Below are 15,011 nucleotides of genomic sequence, written 5' to 3' on the forward strand. Positions count from 1 at the left end.
GGCTCATGACAAGTAATGTGTTTTCCTATGTAAAATCACATTTTTTGTATGACATTACATTTTCAGCTAGTTCAATTATGTTTCCATTAATTTTATGAAATACACTTGCCTTTATCATGAACAGTCATGTCCAGCACTATTAAGCATATGCAGACGAAATAAATAATCCGACTCTAGTTTCAAAGGCCGACCAGGCTATAAAATATTATGGCTATTGTCATCCATGTCTTTCTCTCGTCCTAATACTCTGTAGTCACTCTTATTTTATAAATTAATTGACAATTCATTTGTTGTTTTTTTTAACAGGTTCATTAGTAGAGTGGTTATAATTCCATTTGTACGGAACCCGATACAAATTGACCATGCAGTCCAGGCTGCAAAAGAAGAGGAATTACACAGGTGCTTGCAGAGAGTATCCTCTGCATATCACAAAATGGTACAACTGGAGATGGCCTTTCAGAAGCCTGAAAACCAGACTAGGTTAAAAAACCACATTTTACCTCGCGTGGCACAAATATGTGATGGACTGGAATCAAGGATCATCAAAGGGATAAGCCTCCTAACTTGTCATGCAATGATTGTAAGTTTTATTGCAAAAATATGTAATTTATTTACCTTTATGAAATTCACTTTGGCGTCGAAAGTAATCAATTACGATTTACTTTGTTTTTGCACCACTACACTTGGCTTAGAAAACTTGTGCTACTTTCACAAACCATAAGGAGAAAATAAGCAAGCTATGGAATGACATGATTGCATTAATTTTCAAAACCTCATGTTATGGAATGGTTTGATTTCCTTTTCAGTGCCTTTTATTCTTCAAAGCTCCATGCCAAGCTTTACGAATTTGCTTCCTATTAGTTGTCCTTCATCCTATGCAAAGTAATTGTCAGGATGTTGCAGAGCTCTGAGATAAATATCGCTTTGTCTAGAAGATCAAAATTACTAAAGGAAATATTTTTCCATTTTGATTAAAACTTGTTTTTCAACCATGCAGGTGTTTTATTTTTTTAAAATCCACAACTTACATTATACTATGCTCTAATTTCTTGACATTTCCAAGCTACGAGATGCCCTCGAAGACAGTGAAGACGTATTGAAGCTATCTGATGATGAAGCTTTCTGGAATTTCATTGAATTTGTCATGGTTGCACAAGGGGTGAAACGTTACTTCACCGCAACTCCTAACATCGATGGAAGTCCTTGCGCTTCTGTAACTGCTGCATCTTCAGTTACTTGCACCAGCTCCCTTGACCAGAGGCTTTTCCTACATATGGCAATTGTGCTTCAGCGACTACCCATCTGTGAGGTACCTTAAACAAAATTCTTTCATTAATGCACCAAATTAATCAATGACTAAGCCGCTGGGGAGAGGCCGGGCGAGTTTTAATGATCTTTATTGAGCCTGAATATAAAGCTCAAGAAGTAAATAATCAAATAAGGTAAAACTAATTCTGGCCCTGTAAGTAAAAACACTCTAACTTTGTCTTACCCAGAATTTTAGATATTTTACTCAGAATACACATCATCTCAGTTTTGGTCTTTTTCAAAAAAATGTTTTCAATCGAGGATCGAGTAACCAGGCACTACTGTCAAAATTGGTATCCAGGCCCATCACAGACAGATGCGAGGAACGCCTGGCAGTTATGAATTCTAAACGACACCTACCAAAAAGATTTTGGTCACTGTTTTGAGAAAACCTTCTAAAAAAATTACGGTCCCCTTGTAATTTTGTTTTGTGGATAGAAAATATTTGAGTCATCTCTTATTTGGAGCTTTTATTTCATTTAAAGATCCGGAGGATTGTGCGTATGTTATGGAATGCCACCACATTCCTGCACATTTACTGCATTTGGCCAGGACCATGCAGTAGCAAAAAGAGTTGCCAAACAAACAGTTTTGGGGGAACATTTTGAGTCAAATTTTTTATAAATAACGCCTGAAGGCGAAATCTGTCATTCCGTTTGATGCGTATTAATGTAAAGCCCGTTTTTTTTTTACTTCATTCGTGCAGGTGCTAAAGATGGTAAACCCTGACATCCAATGTGGTTCTCTGCCTGGAATGGCGGTTAGGTTACCTCAAGTTATAAAAATGCTGAAACAGGAGGTCGACTGTAATCTGCCGCCGGAAAAGGAAATCAGAAGACAGGTCAATAATGGATTTGGTGTAAGCCCAGCAACACAGTTTTTCTTAAAACATGACTGCACAGATACTGTTATAAAGAGAAGCAAAAAGAACTGCAAGGCAGAACGCTGTGTGTTAATTCACCTTAAAGCAATTGACAAACAGCACCGGGAGATCATACTCCAAGGTACATTAAAAGAGTTATTTATAAAGAATGTTTAGTTCTGTCTAAACTCCATGGTTAGATTAACAAAATATTGTTTAATGTAAAGTATTATGCCCCATTTTGTGCTGACGTACAAGGTTCAAAGTCTAGGTAAAGTATATGCATACAAACGTTAAGTAATTAACAACTAAATTTAAGATGGTAACTGATCAATAAAACGTAACAGCAAGGTTATATTTTTTTATGCTTTGATAACTGATCTTTGGTTTTCAATTGGTCCAAGCATTTTTATTTTATCAGTGCATTGAACTCATTTCTATAAAAGTTTTTAGAATTAGACAATGTAAATCCAAACAGATAATGTAAATTTGAACAGTATAAGCTGTTTACTATAAAAGCCACACATGATATGTTTTTGTTTCTCTGTACTGTATAGCTGCTGGAATTTCCAAAGAGACCAATGACTCCACTGCTTCTCCAGGTAAGAGAAAAAAAACCGGAAGTCAGAATTTGCAAACAAAATGAAATTCTGTTTTTATTCAGAAAAAAAATCCATAATTGAAAAAAAAAATTGGATTTAACAAGACCCACCACCCCGTCAGAATTTCCAGTGGCTAGTTCCAGGGGTGTGTACTTGGATATTTTCTAGTACTTTACATTACATGTTAATATGTGGTCTGCTAAGCAGAGACATAATTGCCAGCCACCAAGGGTTATTGTTTTGCTTAGGTTGAAGCCAAGTAACCCCATTAGGCAAACGCCCATGGATTGAAAATAATTATTAATGATCATGGAATAGTGAATGGTTTTTAAAGCGCCACTTCAATGCACAGTGTGCGCGTCTGGTATTTTTGTCTAATTTTATTTTACTCACAACAGAGTCAAAATCAGCCACTCAAGATATTGACAACATTACACAGAAAACATGTGACACTGGAACCCAATTGTCTGCGAAGGAGCCATCTCTTCTAGCAGAGTCAGTTTTACCACAGAAAGGTAAAGTACAACAATCAGCATAATATGCCTGTATGTAAAGTCTGAATATGAGCCTAAGTGGCCCATTAGGCAGTAGCTTATCCTAGTTTCCATAGCATAAAACAACTATAAGAGTATCACCGCTTCACCCTGGATGGGATGCTAGTCCATTATTAAGTGTTCTGCCCAAGCTACACAGCATAACGACCAGGACTTCAACCAAATCCAATTAGGATTTGAACCGTGATGAAATACAGCTACATTGTGAAAGAATTAATTGAAATTAAAACCTTTTAACACTGCTTATGGATTATAAATTAAAAAATAATGTTTCCAATGATTCTGTTGTACTCCACAGTGTTAACAACAGCAACAACTGCCACTCAAGATAAGAACGAAATTCCACCAAAAACAAATGTTAACACTGAAAAGCAATCGCAGACTGCACCAACTTTGCAGCAACAATCTCAGCCAGACCTGATTGTACCACCACAGGAAGGTAGATAAAGCTAGTAAAAAGCTAGTAAAAAGTAATCATATGTAAACAGGGGTATTTTATAATAGATGTGGTTTGCCAAGCAGAGATACATTGTGTGTATCATTTAAGTTTTGCATTGCTTAATTACATGCAACTTTATGCTGAAATAGCCTAAATGTTTTGTAAAATCAAATTAATGGATACTTGGAATAGCAAAGTTCAAATTAGTGAGCACCACTCAACCCATTAATTGGGTAGTAATGCATTTTCAATTGACTGGTTTTCAGATTTAACAACTGTCCCTCAAGATATCAACGAAAATACAAACAAAACAAATGGTGACACTCATGAAAAGCAATTGCATATTGCACCAACTTTGCAACAACAATCTCAACCACAGCTGAGTGTTCCATCGCAGGAAGGTAGTTAAAATACACAGAAGAATCATAACTTTCAGTGCTGTGAACAATGTACTTGTATATAATTTTTTATGTACTGTACAGGGGTATGTTCCGGTACTATTAGTAAATAAAATGTTGTATGTGATTTACTAAGCAGAGATACATTGCATGTACCATGATAATTTAGAGTTTAGCATTGCTCATGGCATTGAGCTGTTATGGCCAAATGTTCAAGAGTCATAATTAAACTGATGGATGCTTGGAATAGTGAGTTCTAATTTAAATCAGGAATAGTTACACCAGTCTAGTAATTTTAGATTTTGTTGTTCTTTACAGATTTAACAGCCGCCACTCAAGATACTAATGAAATTGCACAGAAAAAACATCACGCTGAAAAGCAATCCAGTATTAAGACAACTGTACATGTGCAGCAACAATCCCAGCCAGAGCTGATGTTTGTTCGACCACATGAAGGTAAAAAAATAATATTAGTATTAATATCAGTCTTAATAGCTCTGCAGGCTGAAAGAGTACAGGCCTGGGATATATGGTATTAAATAATTAAAAATGTATGTGGTTTTGAAACAGAGATAAATTGAGTTAGTGAGTCAGAGTTTAGCAAGCATACATGTAGAATGCTGGTAAAGTTCCCAAATATTGAAAATGCTTGGAATTGTGAGCCTTATAGCATATAGTTGGGTTTGAACTGATTTTGTTGTACTACTCAACAGATTGTACGACTGCCACTTCAGATATTGACAAAATTTCACAAGAAACATGTGGCACTGAAAAAGATTTGTCTGTTACAACAAATGTACAGGAGTCATCTTTTCCAGATTCAATCCTTCCACCACAGAAAGGTAAATTTTAAATTTATGCAGATAATACTCCATAATTATGTACTGTCTACACGTTGGGTAGTTAAATTGGAATTATTCATGTTTTGACTGATTTGGTTGTAACTCAACAGATTTAATAACTGCTACTCAAGATATCGCCACGATGACACCGAAAACATGCGACAGTCTAAACAAAGGGGGTAAGTTCCATACAGTGAATAAAATGCTATTAATATAAATTTGATTTGCTAAACAGCGATACCTAATTATAAAAAATTAACGAATAAGCGATACATGTTATTAACATGAAGTTAAAAAATTTGCGTTCATTTTATTGATGTTAATTAATATAAACACATTTACTATAAGCATTTAACCCGAATTTTTCTCAAATTTGCGTTAATTTTATGACGCCTATATTTCGTTCATTTGTTAAAATGCTTTGTTTTATTCCTATAATAAGGTATATTGCATGCATCTTTCGAGTATTGCATTTAATTTCTCATGGCATTTATATAAAGCTGGCATGGTCAAATGTTCAAGAGTCAAAATCGATGGATGCTTGGAATAGTGTAGTTCAAACTGAAATAGTAATTATAAGTACCTGGACTCACACCAGCCAGGTATTACTTCTATAATGCATTTTGACTTACTTTGTTATACTTCACAGAATTCAAATGCAATGATGAAAATGCAATGGAAACACATGACAATGAAAATAAAATGTCTGATACACCAATGGTACAGGATAAATCTCATCCAGAGTTGATTATTCCACCACTTAAAGGTAACATTTAGTTATACATGAACTCCGGTATTCAGCATGCCTGACCTTAGTACAAATGTAGCTAGAGACAAAATACTTCTGTCAGCTTAGTTAGTTATCTTTGTTTCCAGATAATAGCCAAACAGTGATAATTTTAAATAAGGTTTCTATAGATTAAAATATTAAATAAATATGATAAATTAATGAACAACTCTGAATTGAACACTACTTAATTGATCAGTTAGGTAGGAACTGTCAATTTATTAATTTTGGTTTACTCTACAGTATTAACTCTTGCCGGAGAAATTTCAAATGAATGTGACGAGCTGTCGCCAGCACCAACGGAATCATCTAGACCAGCTGGTATAGTATCCCTTTCCCTTGCATATAGACAACTATATTATATCCAGTAGATTATATTTTTTATACAACAAGAGATCAAAAAATAACAATTGATCATGAAACCCAACAGGGCTATACAAATTGACTATCTTGCTTCAAATACTTGCTTTTTGCATTGACTAGCTATAATAAACTGTGCGTGTAATATATATATCATGCATATTTTTTAAAAAAATTGTTAGACACAATATTTTTACAGCAAAAAACTTATTTTGGTATGGACATTATCTCTAATAATCAGTCAATTTGAATGTAATTTCAAATGAACATGTTACCAAAGCAGCATCACTAAACTAGTACAACTAGGTCATTATAAATATGATGTTAACGTTTCTTTTTCAATTCCTTTTTTTACTGTATGCTCGATAGCTGGTGAAACTTCACAAGAACAACAAGAAACTGTTTATTGTACTCCAGATACCACGATGGAGAATCTGTTTCCAGTGGCATTGAGTGAAGAAACAAATGGTATACCTAAAAACATTCTTCATTTTTATTAAGTGTCTTTTATTGATTAATAAGGTTTTTTAAATAGACTCTTCAGGCTTAAGTCTGGCCTTAGGATTAAGTATTTCTAAATTGAATAATAACATTACATAATTTTTAATGTACCTAGTAAGTACAAACCTTCTAAGTTGATGTTCAGACAAAGCCTGAAAGCATTGAACAGATGTGAATCCTTAAAAAGGTTTAAATTATGATTATACTTTTATTGTCAATGGTAATGATTGAAATGTAAAATAACTGAAAACAAAACAAATAAAATGTGTTACATATAGGGCCCAAATGCTGTATGAATAATCTTAATATAACAATGTTATTATTTACCTGAGTTTGCTGTTTTTTAGCCAGTTTGGGGGTGAAATGAAACAGAACGAAAGTGGCCGACATTAATTATTACTAAAACACCATCACCCATTAACTCTCTCATAAGGGTTTGAGTTAATAGTTGATATCAGCGATAAATGAAAAATTAAGATGTAATCATGGCGCATTGTATTGACTTAAACAGACTTCACTTAGATTCAAAGCAATTATCATAATAATGAATATTCTATTTTTAATCCAGAAATGTGCAACAGTCCAGACAAAAAAAAAATAAGGACATCCACTCGTGAATTAAGAAGTAAAACTAAAAAGAAGCTGTCATATAAAAGTAAGTAAATTATCCTTAGGTTTATACATTTACAATATATTTCCCTCATTTGGATGTTGAACTCTTACTTTTAAATAATTAGGCATAAAAAAATATTTTTACACTAGCACATCTACAAAGACAGTTGCATTTCGTATGTTTTAAGAAACTTTGTGTTTCCCAGTAATGATAAATAAAGAAAGAGTGCCTTAGCTTATCAAGGAAAAAAAACCATTGTCTGAGCTCGGTGTGTAGCCCAGATCTGAAATAAAAATTGTGTGGCTTCTGCACAAAATTTTTCCTCTTTTTAAAAAGTGATGCCATTGTAAAGATTCCACGTAATAAGCTTGTCCATTATAAAAAAATATATTTTGAATGTTACTTATTGTTTATGTAACAGATGCTGAAAAGGAGCAAACCCTGTGTGGATGTGGATGTGGAGTAAAGTATGAAGAAGAAGGGAACCTGGCAGCACTATGGATAGAGTGCCATAAATGCAAAATTTGGTGGCAGGCTCCCTGCGTGCCTCTAACTAAGGAGGAACAAAAGCAGTACCTTACGCGAAAAAGGAAGTTATTTAGGTGTACTAAATGTAGTAATTAAAGTACCCAGTAACCAGAATCTAAAATTATGTTAAAGAAAGTCTTATGTGAACTTAACCTGTTAGTGAATAGTCTAAAACGTTCTTTTTTCTGAAAACTGCATGACTTTTTTAATATGAATTATGTTGTGTTAGCACCACGGACTTTAGGGAGCACTGGCTTCCTTCCTTTCTTATAACACAGTTCAGTGTAACGGTTTCTTCGCACACACATTCGGTGGAGATAAAAGAGATGATGACACTTATCCATGGCACAAAGTATCTTCTTGAAACGACCCAACCATACAAATACTTGTTCAGCAGCCATGGTGTTTAAGTCAGGGTGTTTCTCTTTGAGTTCTTTAAGCTTTTCACCATAATTTGTCTTACAGGATTCCCTTTTATGATTTCTTATGTGAAGGCTGTCTATGATTTTAGTCACCTTAGACCACAGATCATCATAGGGACTAGGAAGAGGAAGTTTTCCACGGGATGCCTTAAGCTGGTCCAGATTACACATGTTGTCATAAGAGAGTACGACTTCTTCCCATTGCTCAGGGGGCACATCTTTAAGAGTGTTGTACAAAAACCTAAGTGTTATTAGAAACACTTGGGAAGGTGATTCTGACCTAAAAGATAATATTTAAAATGTTTAAAAATTAAGTCACTCAGAATTTCAGTGTTACATTGACACATCTTTCTAAGTTTGTATTTTTCTTGACATTTCAACTGATTGTCAAAACAAAACCAAAATTACAGTAAGGGTAAAACATATAATAGACATTTAAGTAATGTTTGCACTCAGTCTACATGCTAATAAAGTTGAAGTTTTGTTATGTTATGTTGTGTATTTGATATGTTTGTCGTGCATGCAATTAAGGAAAACATTATTGCACTCTTGAGTTGAAAATAGAATAAGTATCAAAAACGTTTTGCGTTAGCAGTTTGGTAATAATAATATCTTACTTAAACAATGGCTGCCAAGTTGCAATATGACCTCCTCCACTAACAATAAAGCAGTGACCCCTAGACCACTTTCTCAGGGACTTCTTTCCTCCTGTGTCTTTGTTGCAGGGATCTTCAAGTGGCAAAGTTTCTAAACTAGGAAGCAGTTCTTTGTTGAATCCTGTAAACTCTTCAAGTCCTTTAGAAATACAGACAACTTATGTTAAAATAAAACAAAAATATATAACATAGTGTTTGAGCCATTAATTAAAAATGCTTAACAATTAACACTGTGCAAATTCATTCTATGACATAACCATAAATTAAAGTAAGAATTTGTGTTGTCAAATTATCTAATACTTAACGTTAAAGATTGCTGGAATTGTAATGAGCTTAACAGGAAAAGAATTAAATATAGCTTCAACAAAATATTCAAGTAATATTGTTTTAAGTGATTTTATGTACTCAACAGCTAGTGTGACACATGGCAACAGCTATCATGAGGGTTTGTGCACATTGAGATTTCATATCAATTTACTCATATTGCAATTACCTTGGGCACTAACTGAAGATAAACCTAAATCACTTCCTTGCAATTTGTTCACAGTCTCATCAACAAAGTGAACCTGGTCGCTATTCTCACCGCTGTCATCAGGGTCATGTACAATTGGTGCATTGGTTCCTCCTTTTTAAAAAAAAAAAAACAAAACAAAACAAAACAAAAACAGAACAATAAATTGTAAAAGTTATGTTTTGGAATTTCATTTGGTGTTTTTGGTCTATAGAATACCTTAAAATTCTGTTTATAAGCCCCCTGTTAAAAGGCCCTCCAATAGAGGAAGACGGTACTGAACAGGGCTAACTTTTGATTGGATTACATGTTTTAAACTTTGAAACATCAATAATTATGGCTGATCAACACTACAATGGCTTGCTTCGAAACACTTTTTGCATTCCACTTATATGCACCAACCCAGGTTATGACCCAAATTTTACTCTTCATCACTAGAGAAATTCTTTATTTATACAAATGGCTGCATGAGATATTACCACTGTCAATAAATACTTGGAGTATTACAGAACATGCAAGGCATTATTATAATGAGCTTTCACATGATAAATTGGTGTGAAGTCAGAAACCACATACATACTGTCTGAAAATAGCTTGTTAAATCAAACTGAACCACATGGATATTTTCCTACCTTGCTTTGAGCAGTATTCAAGAAATTCTTTCAGGCCAGTGGGGATTCCCTGCTCAGACAGATTACTACAGTGGGTCTTGCAGAAGGCCTTCCCTCTTTCAGGTGTGGCTGCACATATGTCTGGATAATTGACCATAGGCAAGCTCGGGATTGCATTTTTAATGTTCATGCAGTGGGGGAATCTCAACTTCCAGTTACCATCAATCACCCAAAGTTTTCCACAACCTGCAGATACATATTATTTTAATAATTATTACTCATCACAATTAATTAATTATTAAGTACTAAAACAATTCATTTCTCAATATTAGTTATCCTCAACCAATTACGGCGCGTGAAAGAACGGCCCTGTTAAAAAGCCAATCAGAGGTTAAAATGCGGGGGGCCGGAACAAGCTTTTTTGCCGCAATTTGCAGACGGACTATACCGGGGTTTTGTTCGTCTGCAACGCAGGCTAAACATTAGTCACAATTGTATATTTTTCACTTTTTCATCACTTGAAAATAAAAAAGTTTATTTCAATAAATTATATTACCTCTCTTTTTACAGTCCTCTGTACAATTATGTATGTAAGTTGAAACCCTCCTCCTCTCTTCAATGCCATCCATCAGTTGTTCTCTGTCAGCATCCTTGTACATGGGAAAATCTTTTAATGGAGAGCCACTCTCTCTTAATGAATTCTCTGACTCACCCCACCAGAACATGTCGGCCACACACTTTGCAGACAGTTCTCTTTGTGAACAGCCTGAATGACAAAAATTTGCATTGTGTTACATACTTATTACTTGAGGTAAAAAAATCAAGAAAACTTGAAAATTAACATTGCTGATCAGAGGGGAATCTAATACTCAATTACTTTTAGTTTTTTTCTGGTAAATGCTGTGATAATTTCTCATAAACCATGACTCAGTTTAACATGTACAGACAAATACATGAAAATGAAATTCTTTCTTTGAGGGTGGTGGACAAAACACTGGAGATCAAGTATTACAGCAATACATTAATTTCTCACTTGGAATATTATTTTAGGGTACCTTAATTTTGAAAATTAACAACACTTGTTATTAACATGAAATTTTAAAAGTTTTCATTAGTTTTATTTTATTACTCATAAATTTTGTTCAAATTAAAATGGTTTTTATATCCCTTTAATAAGATAGTCTATTATAGAGGTAAAATCCATTGAAGGCAGTTTATTTATCTTTAGATGCTCAGAGGTGAATAGTACTTTGCTATAATCACCTCTGAGTTAACCAATCAGCGCACACATAAAGCACTATTCACTTGTGTGGTATATACTAAATTATAATAATTATTGATAAAATTCAGGATTCCTAACTTGAATTTGAAAAAAAAATGAATAAGAAAGTAATAAAATCACAAACTAGTAAAAGAAAAATAACCTAAGAAAAAAAAGAGAAATAAACCGAGATAGGTAGATGAATAACTAGATCAATCTGATCGTTTAATCAAAACCAAATCTAGCAGCTTAATTAAAGTTCAATTATTTGAATGTGTTCATAAGTGAAGCAATTACTTAATTATAAATATTCACTTGCCTTCTTTTCTCCTCATCCACTCACTATATCCCTCAGCAAAAGCTTCAAATGAGAGCCATCCGTGATTTCGATTTTAAATGGTTAGTAAACATTATACAAAATTGTTATTGATATATCTTAGTTGGAACCATTTAACAAACAGACATCGAAACTGGTTTATTGGGCCTCCCCACCACGACAAGGTGGACTCTTATAGGGGAGGGAGGAAACAGCAAATAAGAAGAGATACATTCAATTTCCTATCAGTGACAGCTGCAGTGATGGCCGAGTTTCTTACAAACGTACTAACTTAATTAGCGTAAAAATAACTCACACAACTAGATGTTTTTAAAAACAAGAGTCCCTTGGCAATAAACCAGTTTATGAAATATATATATATTAGATAATTCTAATTCAGAAAATATTAAAAGAAATAATCTTACTTACGCAAGAGAACAGTACAATTCAAAAAGTTCACGATCTACAAGTGTGGAGTCAGTTGCCTCGACTGTATCTCTGATCGTGTCGTAAAACTGGTATCCACTCTCCTTGTTTCCAAAGCGAGAGTAAGAGAAATTCAAACGGCATTTATTGCACCGCAAAGTAATTTTTTTGCCTGCAAAAGAATAATATTAAAACATTGGCTGCAATCCTTGTGACAAAGAAATAATTAAAATTCTACTGGTTTTTTGAAACAGTGTTAAACGACGAAGCATATGGCACTTTTACGACACAATTATATGAAAGTTGTGAGGATCTAGGCAGAATAATGATAACTTATAGCGGTATTGTACATAAATGAAAAATGTACAAAATAAAAATTATAAAAAAGTATAGATCACAATAAAATTTTTATTAAGCTATATGGTTTGAAAACATCCATACTACCAAAAGGGACCCCAACAATCAATATTAAAATTAAGCTTACTACACTTTAAAACAAAAAGTATTATTACATTACCTGCAAAGGAACCTTTGAATCCAAAGAACACAACGTCGCTAGGATCATTGTGGCGCGATAAATTTCCGCCACACTGAAGACATCGGCTTGTTGGAGGCCCAAAGCAACGCTGATCCTTTCCGGATGATTGGGAAAGATGATCTGCCAACAAAATAGCGTTTGGCAGATCTTCGACATCCTTCAGAGCAGGGAACAGTTCCTCTATTATCTCCAACCGATTCGTGGAGAATAAAAGAGGAACCGTTGACACCGCTTGCCTGAGGATGTCGAACTTATGAAGGCCGAACTTGGAGATTAGAAATACAGAAATCTGATCTTCAGAAAGGCAAGGTGTTCTAAGCAATTCTAACACAGTTAACTTTGCTAACTGTGTGACACTACCAAGGCAATCCGCCGCAGCAAACAAGCTTGGGTCTTCAAGATCGCTTAGTCTGCGACGAGCTCTCTTGCCAGCCATCTTGATATTGTGCAAACTTGATCCAGTCCTCTACTGACCGTGTAACACTGGTAACAGTTGTAACAGTGTTACATAAAAGTGATACCAGATCTCTGACCCTAAATCGGGCAGCATGTGAAGTAATAAAAACATTGCCATTGGTCAGTTAGACATGGGTAAGAGCAAGCTGGGCAGAGTTAGGAAGTATTCCAACCGGATATATCAGCAACCTTCTGAATCTGCTTCTCATGATACTGCTACTGCCACTGCCACTGCTATGTTTCTTTGTTGATTGTATAGTGAAGGACTGTTTCCAGGGCTGTGGGATGCCACCATTATAATTATTAAAACCTGTAAGTTTCCAAACTTTCAGGTTTTAATATTCCAAATTTTAGTTTTAAGTAAAGGATGCAAATTACACCAGCAACAAACTGTTGAATTTATTATCACTTTGTATTATCATTTGTATCTTATGCAGAATTGAATTGTGCAGTCTGTTTTGGTAATGATGGGGACTTGAAAGGTATTTTATTCCATTTCATTTATATTCTTCTTACAGTATCTGCAATTGATTTTAATGTTAGAGCTAGTTGTGAAGACTCTAGTTTACTACTGTGACTTGTTTTGTCTTGGGTAAGTTGCTGTGCGAGATTTTTATATTTATTATTTATTGTCCAACGCACCAACAGGACAGCGAACTGATCGGCCAAACATGGGTCAAGCCCATGAGGGTCCAGACAGACTGATTAAGTAACCAGATGCAGGGGGGTGTGTTTGACCAGTGAGATGTTATTATTATTATTATTATTATTATTATTATTATTATTATTATTAGTAATTTAATTATTTTAATAGTGTTTAATGGTTGCCTTAATTTTTCACCTAGTATTTCTTACTATATAATTGCATGTTTTGGAGGGAAAGTTTTTGCAAGGCTTAGCTAACTGAATCTTCTGAATATTTCAGTTAATATCAGGATAATTGAGGTTAATTGAAATAACTTTAGGCTTATGTCTCCTATTTTTTATTTCAGGTGCCTGTGGGGGCAAACCTCGAAGATATTACTTAGAAGATGGCTGTAAAATTTCTTAGATGTGAATCTTATAAGTAGTTGGTATTCTGTTTTTCGTTTCTTTCAATTATATATATCCCGTTGTTTTCTTTCTGCTGTTATCTGAGATGTCTAATATATGACATTATTATTCAACAAATGCGTGCACTGCTCATATATGGTCAAAATGTTAACGTTATCTGTCATCCGTACATAACAGATATCCTGCGATATACGTAGGTTGCAAAGATTCGTCCAAAATCTTGTAAAGCGTTACCTAATCACAGTTTTTCTATCTGCAAAATCTGTTTCGTTGACAATTTGTTGAATACTTAAACACTTATCCTGCTCAATCTTGCACAATATAGTCTGATTTTAGCCAACTCGGCCTATGGCCTTGTCGCTAAGTATCAGGCGATAGGTATTCCGCGCGATTTCGCAGGATAAGTAGCAGTAGTGCATATTTCTTGTATGATGCTCTCTTTGTTTTCAGTATTTTAAATAAAATGGAATTTGATGCCAACTTCTATATGCTTTGTATTAGCTTTTGTGTGCTGCTTGTAAAGCTAGCGATCTTAGTTCATTCAAGTTGGGCGACCAACTGCTTAGCTTTAATACATTGCTTGACAAGTGAGTCAAGATCGGGAGGGCCATGGTGAGCCCTTTTAAATGACGCTGACTGCCTTAAGATGAAGTTGAAAGCCAGTGGCAGATCTAGAGGTGCTCAAAGGGGGGGGGGGGGTGGTGCAGTGAAGGTGCATTTTTTTTGCTCAAATACCGTAGAATTCCGGTTATAAGCCCCCCCGCTTATAAGCCCCCCCGGTTATAGGCCCATCATCCTGGAAACAAAAAAATACATCCGGTTATAAGCCCCCCCGGATATAAGCCCCCCTCTACCAGATGACAGTACTGAATAGGGCTAAATGTTGCTTTATTATGTGTTTTTAACTTAAAAACGTATTTCCATCAACACTCCCGTGGGTCGTTTTGAAACGATTTTTTCATTCCGC

The 15,011-nt window shown here is 34.7% G+C and overlaps 2 protein-coding genes and 1 long non-coding RNA gene across 3 annotated transcripts in view; 1 reads left to right on the plus strand and 2 right to left on the minus strand.

The window, feature by feature from the left end:
* Positions 1-14,426, plus strand: part of LOC144640511 (uncharacterized) — a 42,762-nt gene extending 28,336 nt beyond the window's left edge. The window contains exons 2-3 of the long non-coding RNA XR_013568406.1: positions 13,429-13,473; positions 13,984-14,426. This is a non-coding gene — a long non-coding RNA (uncharacterized LOC144640511). The remainder of the gene's footprint in view (positions 1-13,428; positions 13,474-13,983) is intronic.
* LOC144640512 (uncharacterized) lies at positions 7,870-10,170 on the minus strand. Its single transcript, XM_078499620.1, has 4 exons — positions 10,016-10,170; positions 9,366-9,497; positions 8,834-9,011; positions 7,870-8,496 (listed from the first exon to the last, which is right to left on the minus strand). Exons 1-4 carry the CDS (start codon positions 10,149-10,151, stop codon positions 8,010-8,012), a joined length of 933 nt encoding a protein of 310 aa, XP_078355746.1. The 5' UTR covers positions 10,152-10,170; the 3' UTR covers positions 7,870-8,009.
* Positions 11,971-13,083, minus strand: LOC144640513 (uncharacterized). The gene is made up of 2 exons (XM_078499621.1): positions 12,515-13,083; positions 11,971-12,169 (listed from the first exon to the last, which is right to left on the minus strand). Exons 1-2 carry the CDS (start codon positions 12,969-12,971, stop codon positions 11,997-11,999), a joined length of 630 nt encoding a protein of 209 aa, XP_078355747.1. The 5' UTR covers positions 12,972-13,083; the 3' UTR covers positions 11,971-11,996.
* Positions 14,427-15,011: the final 585 nt, after the last annotated feature.

This window comes from Oculina patagonica, unplaced genomic scaffold (genome assembly GCF_052425735.1).
Source record: "Oculina patagonica isolate OP01 unplaced genomic scaffold, crgOcupat unplaced32, whole genome shotgun sequence".
NCBI lineage: Eukaryota > Metazoa > Cnidaria > Anthozoa > Scleractinia > Oculinidae > Oculina > Oculina patagonica.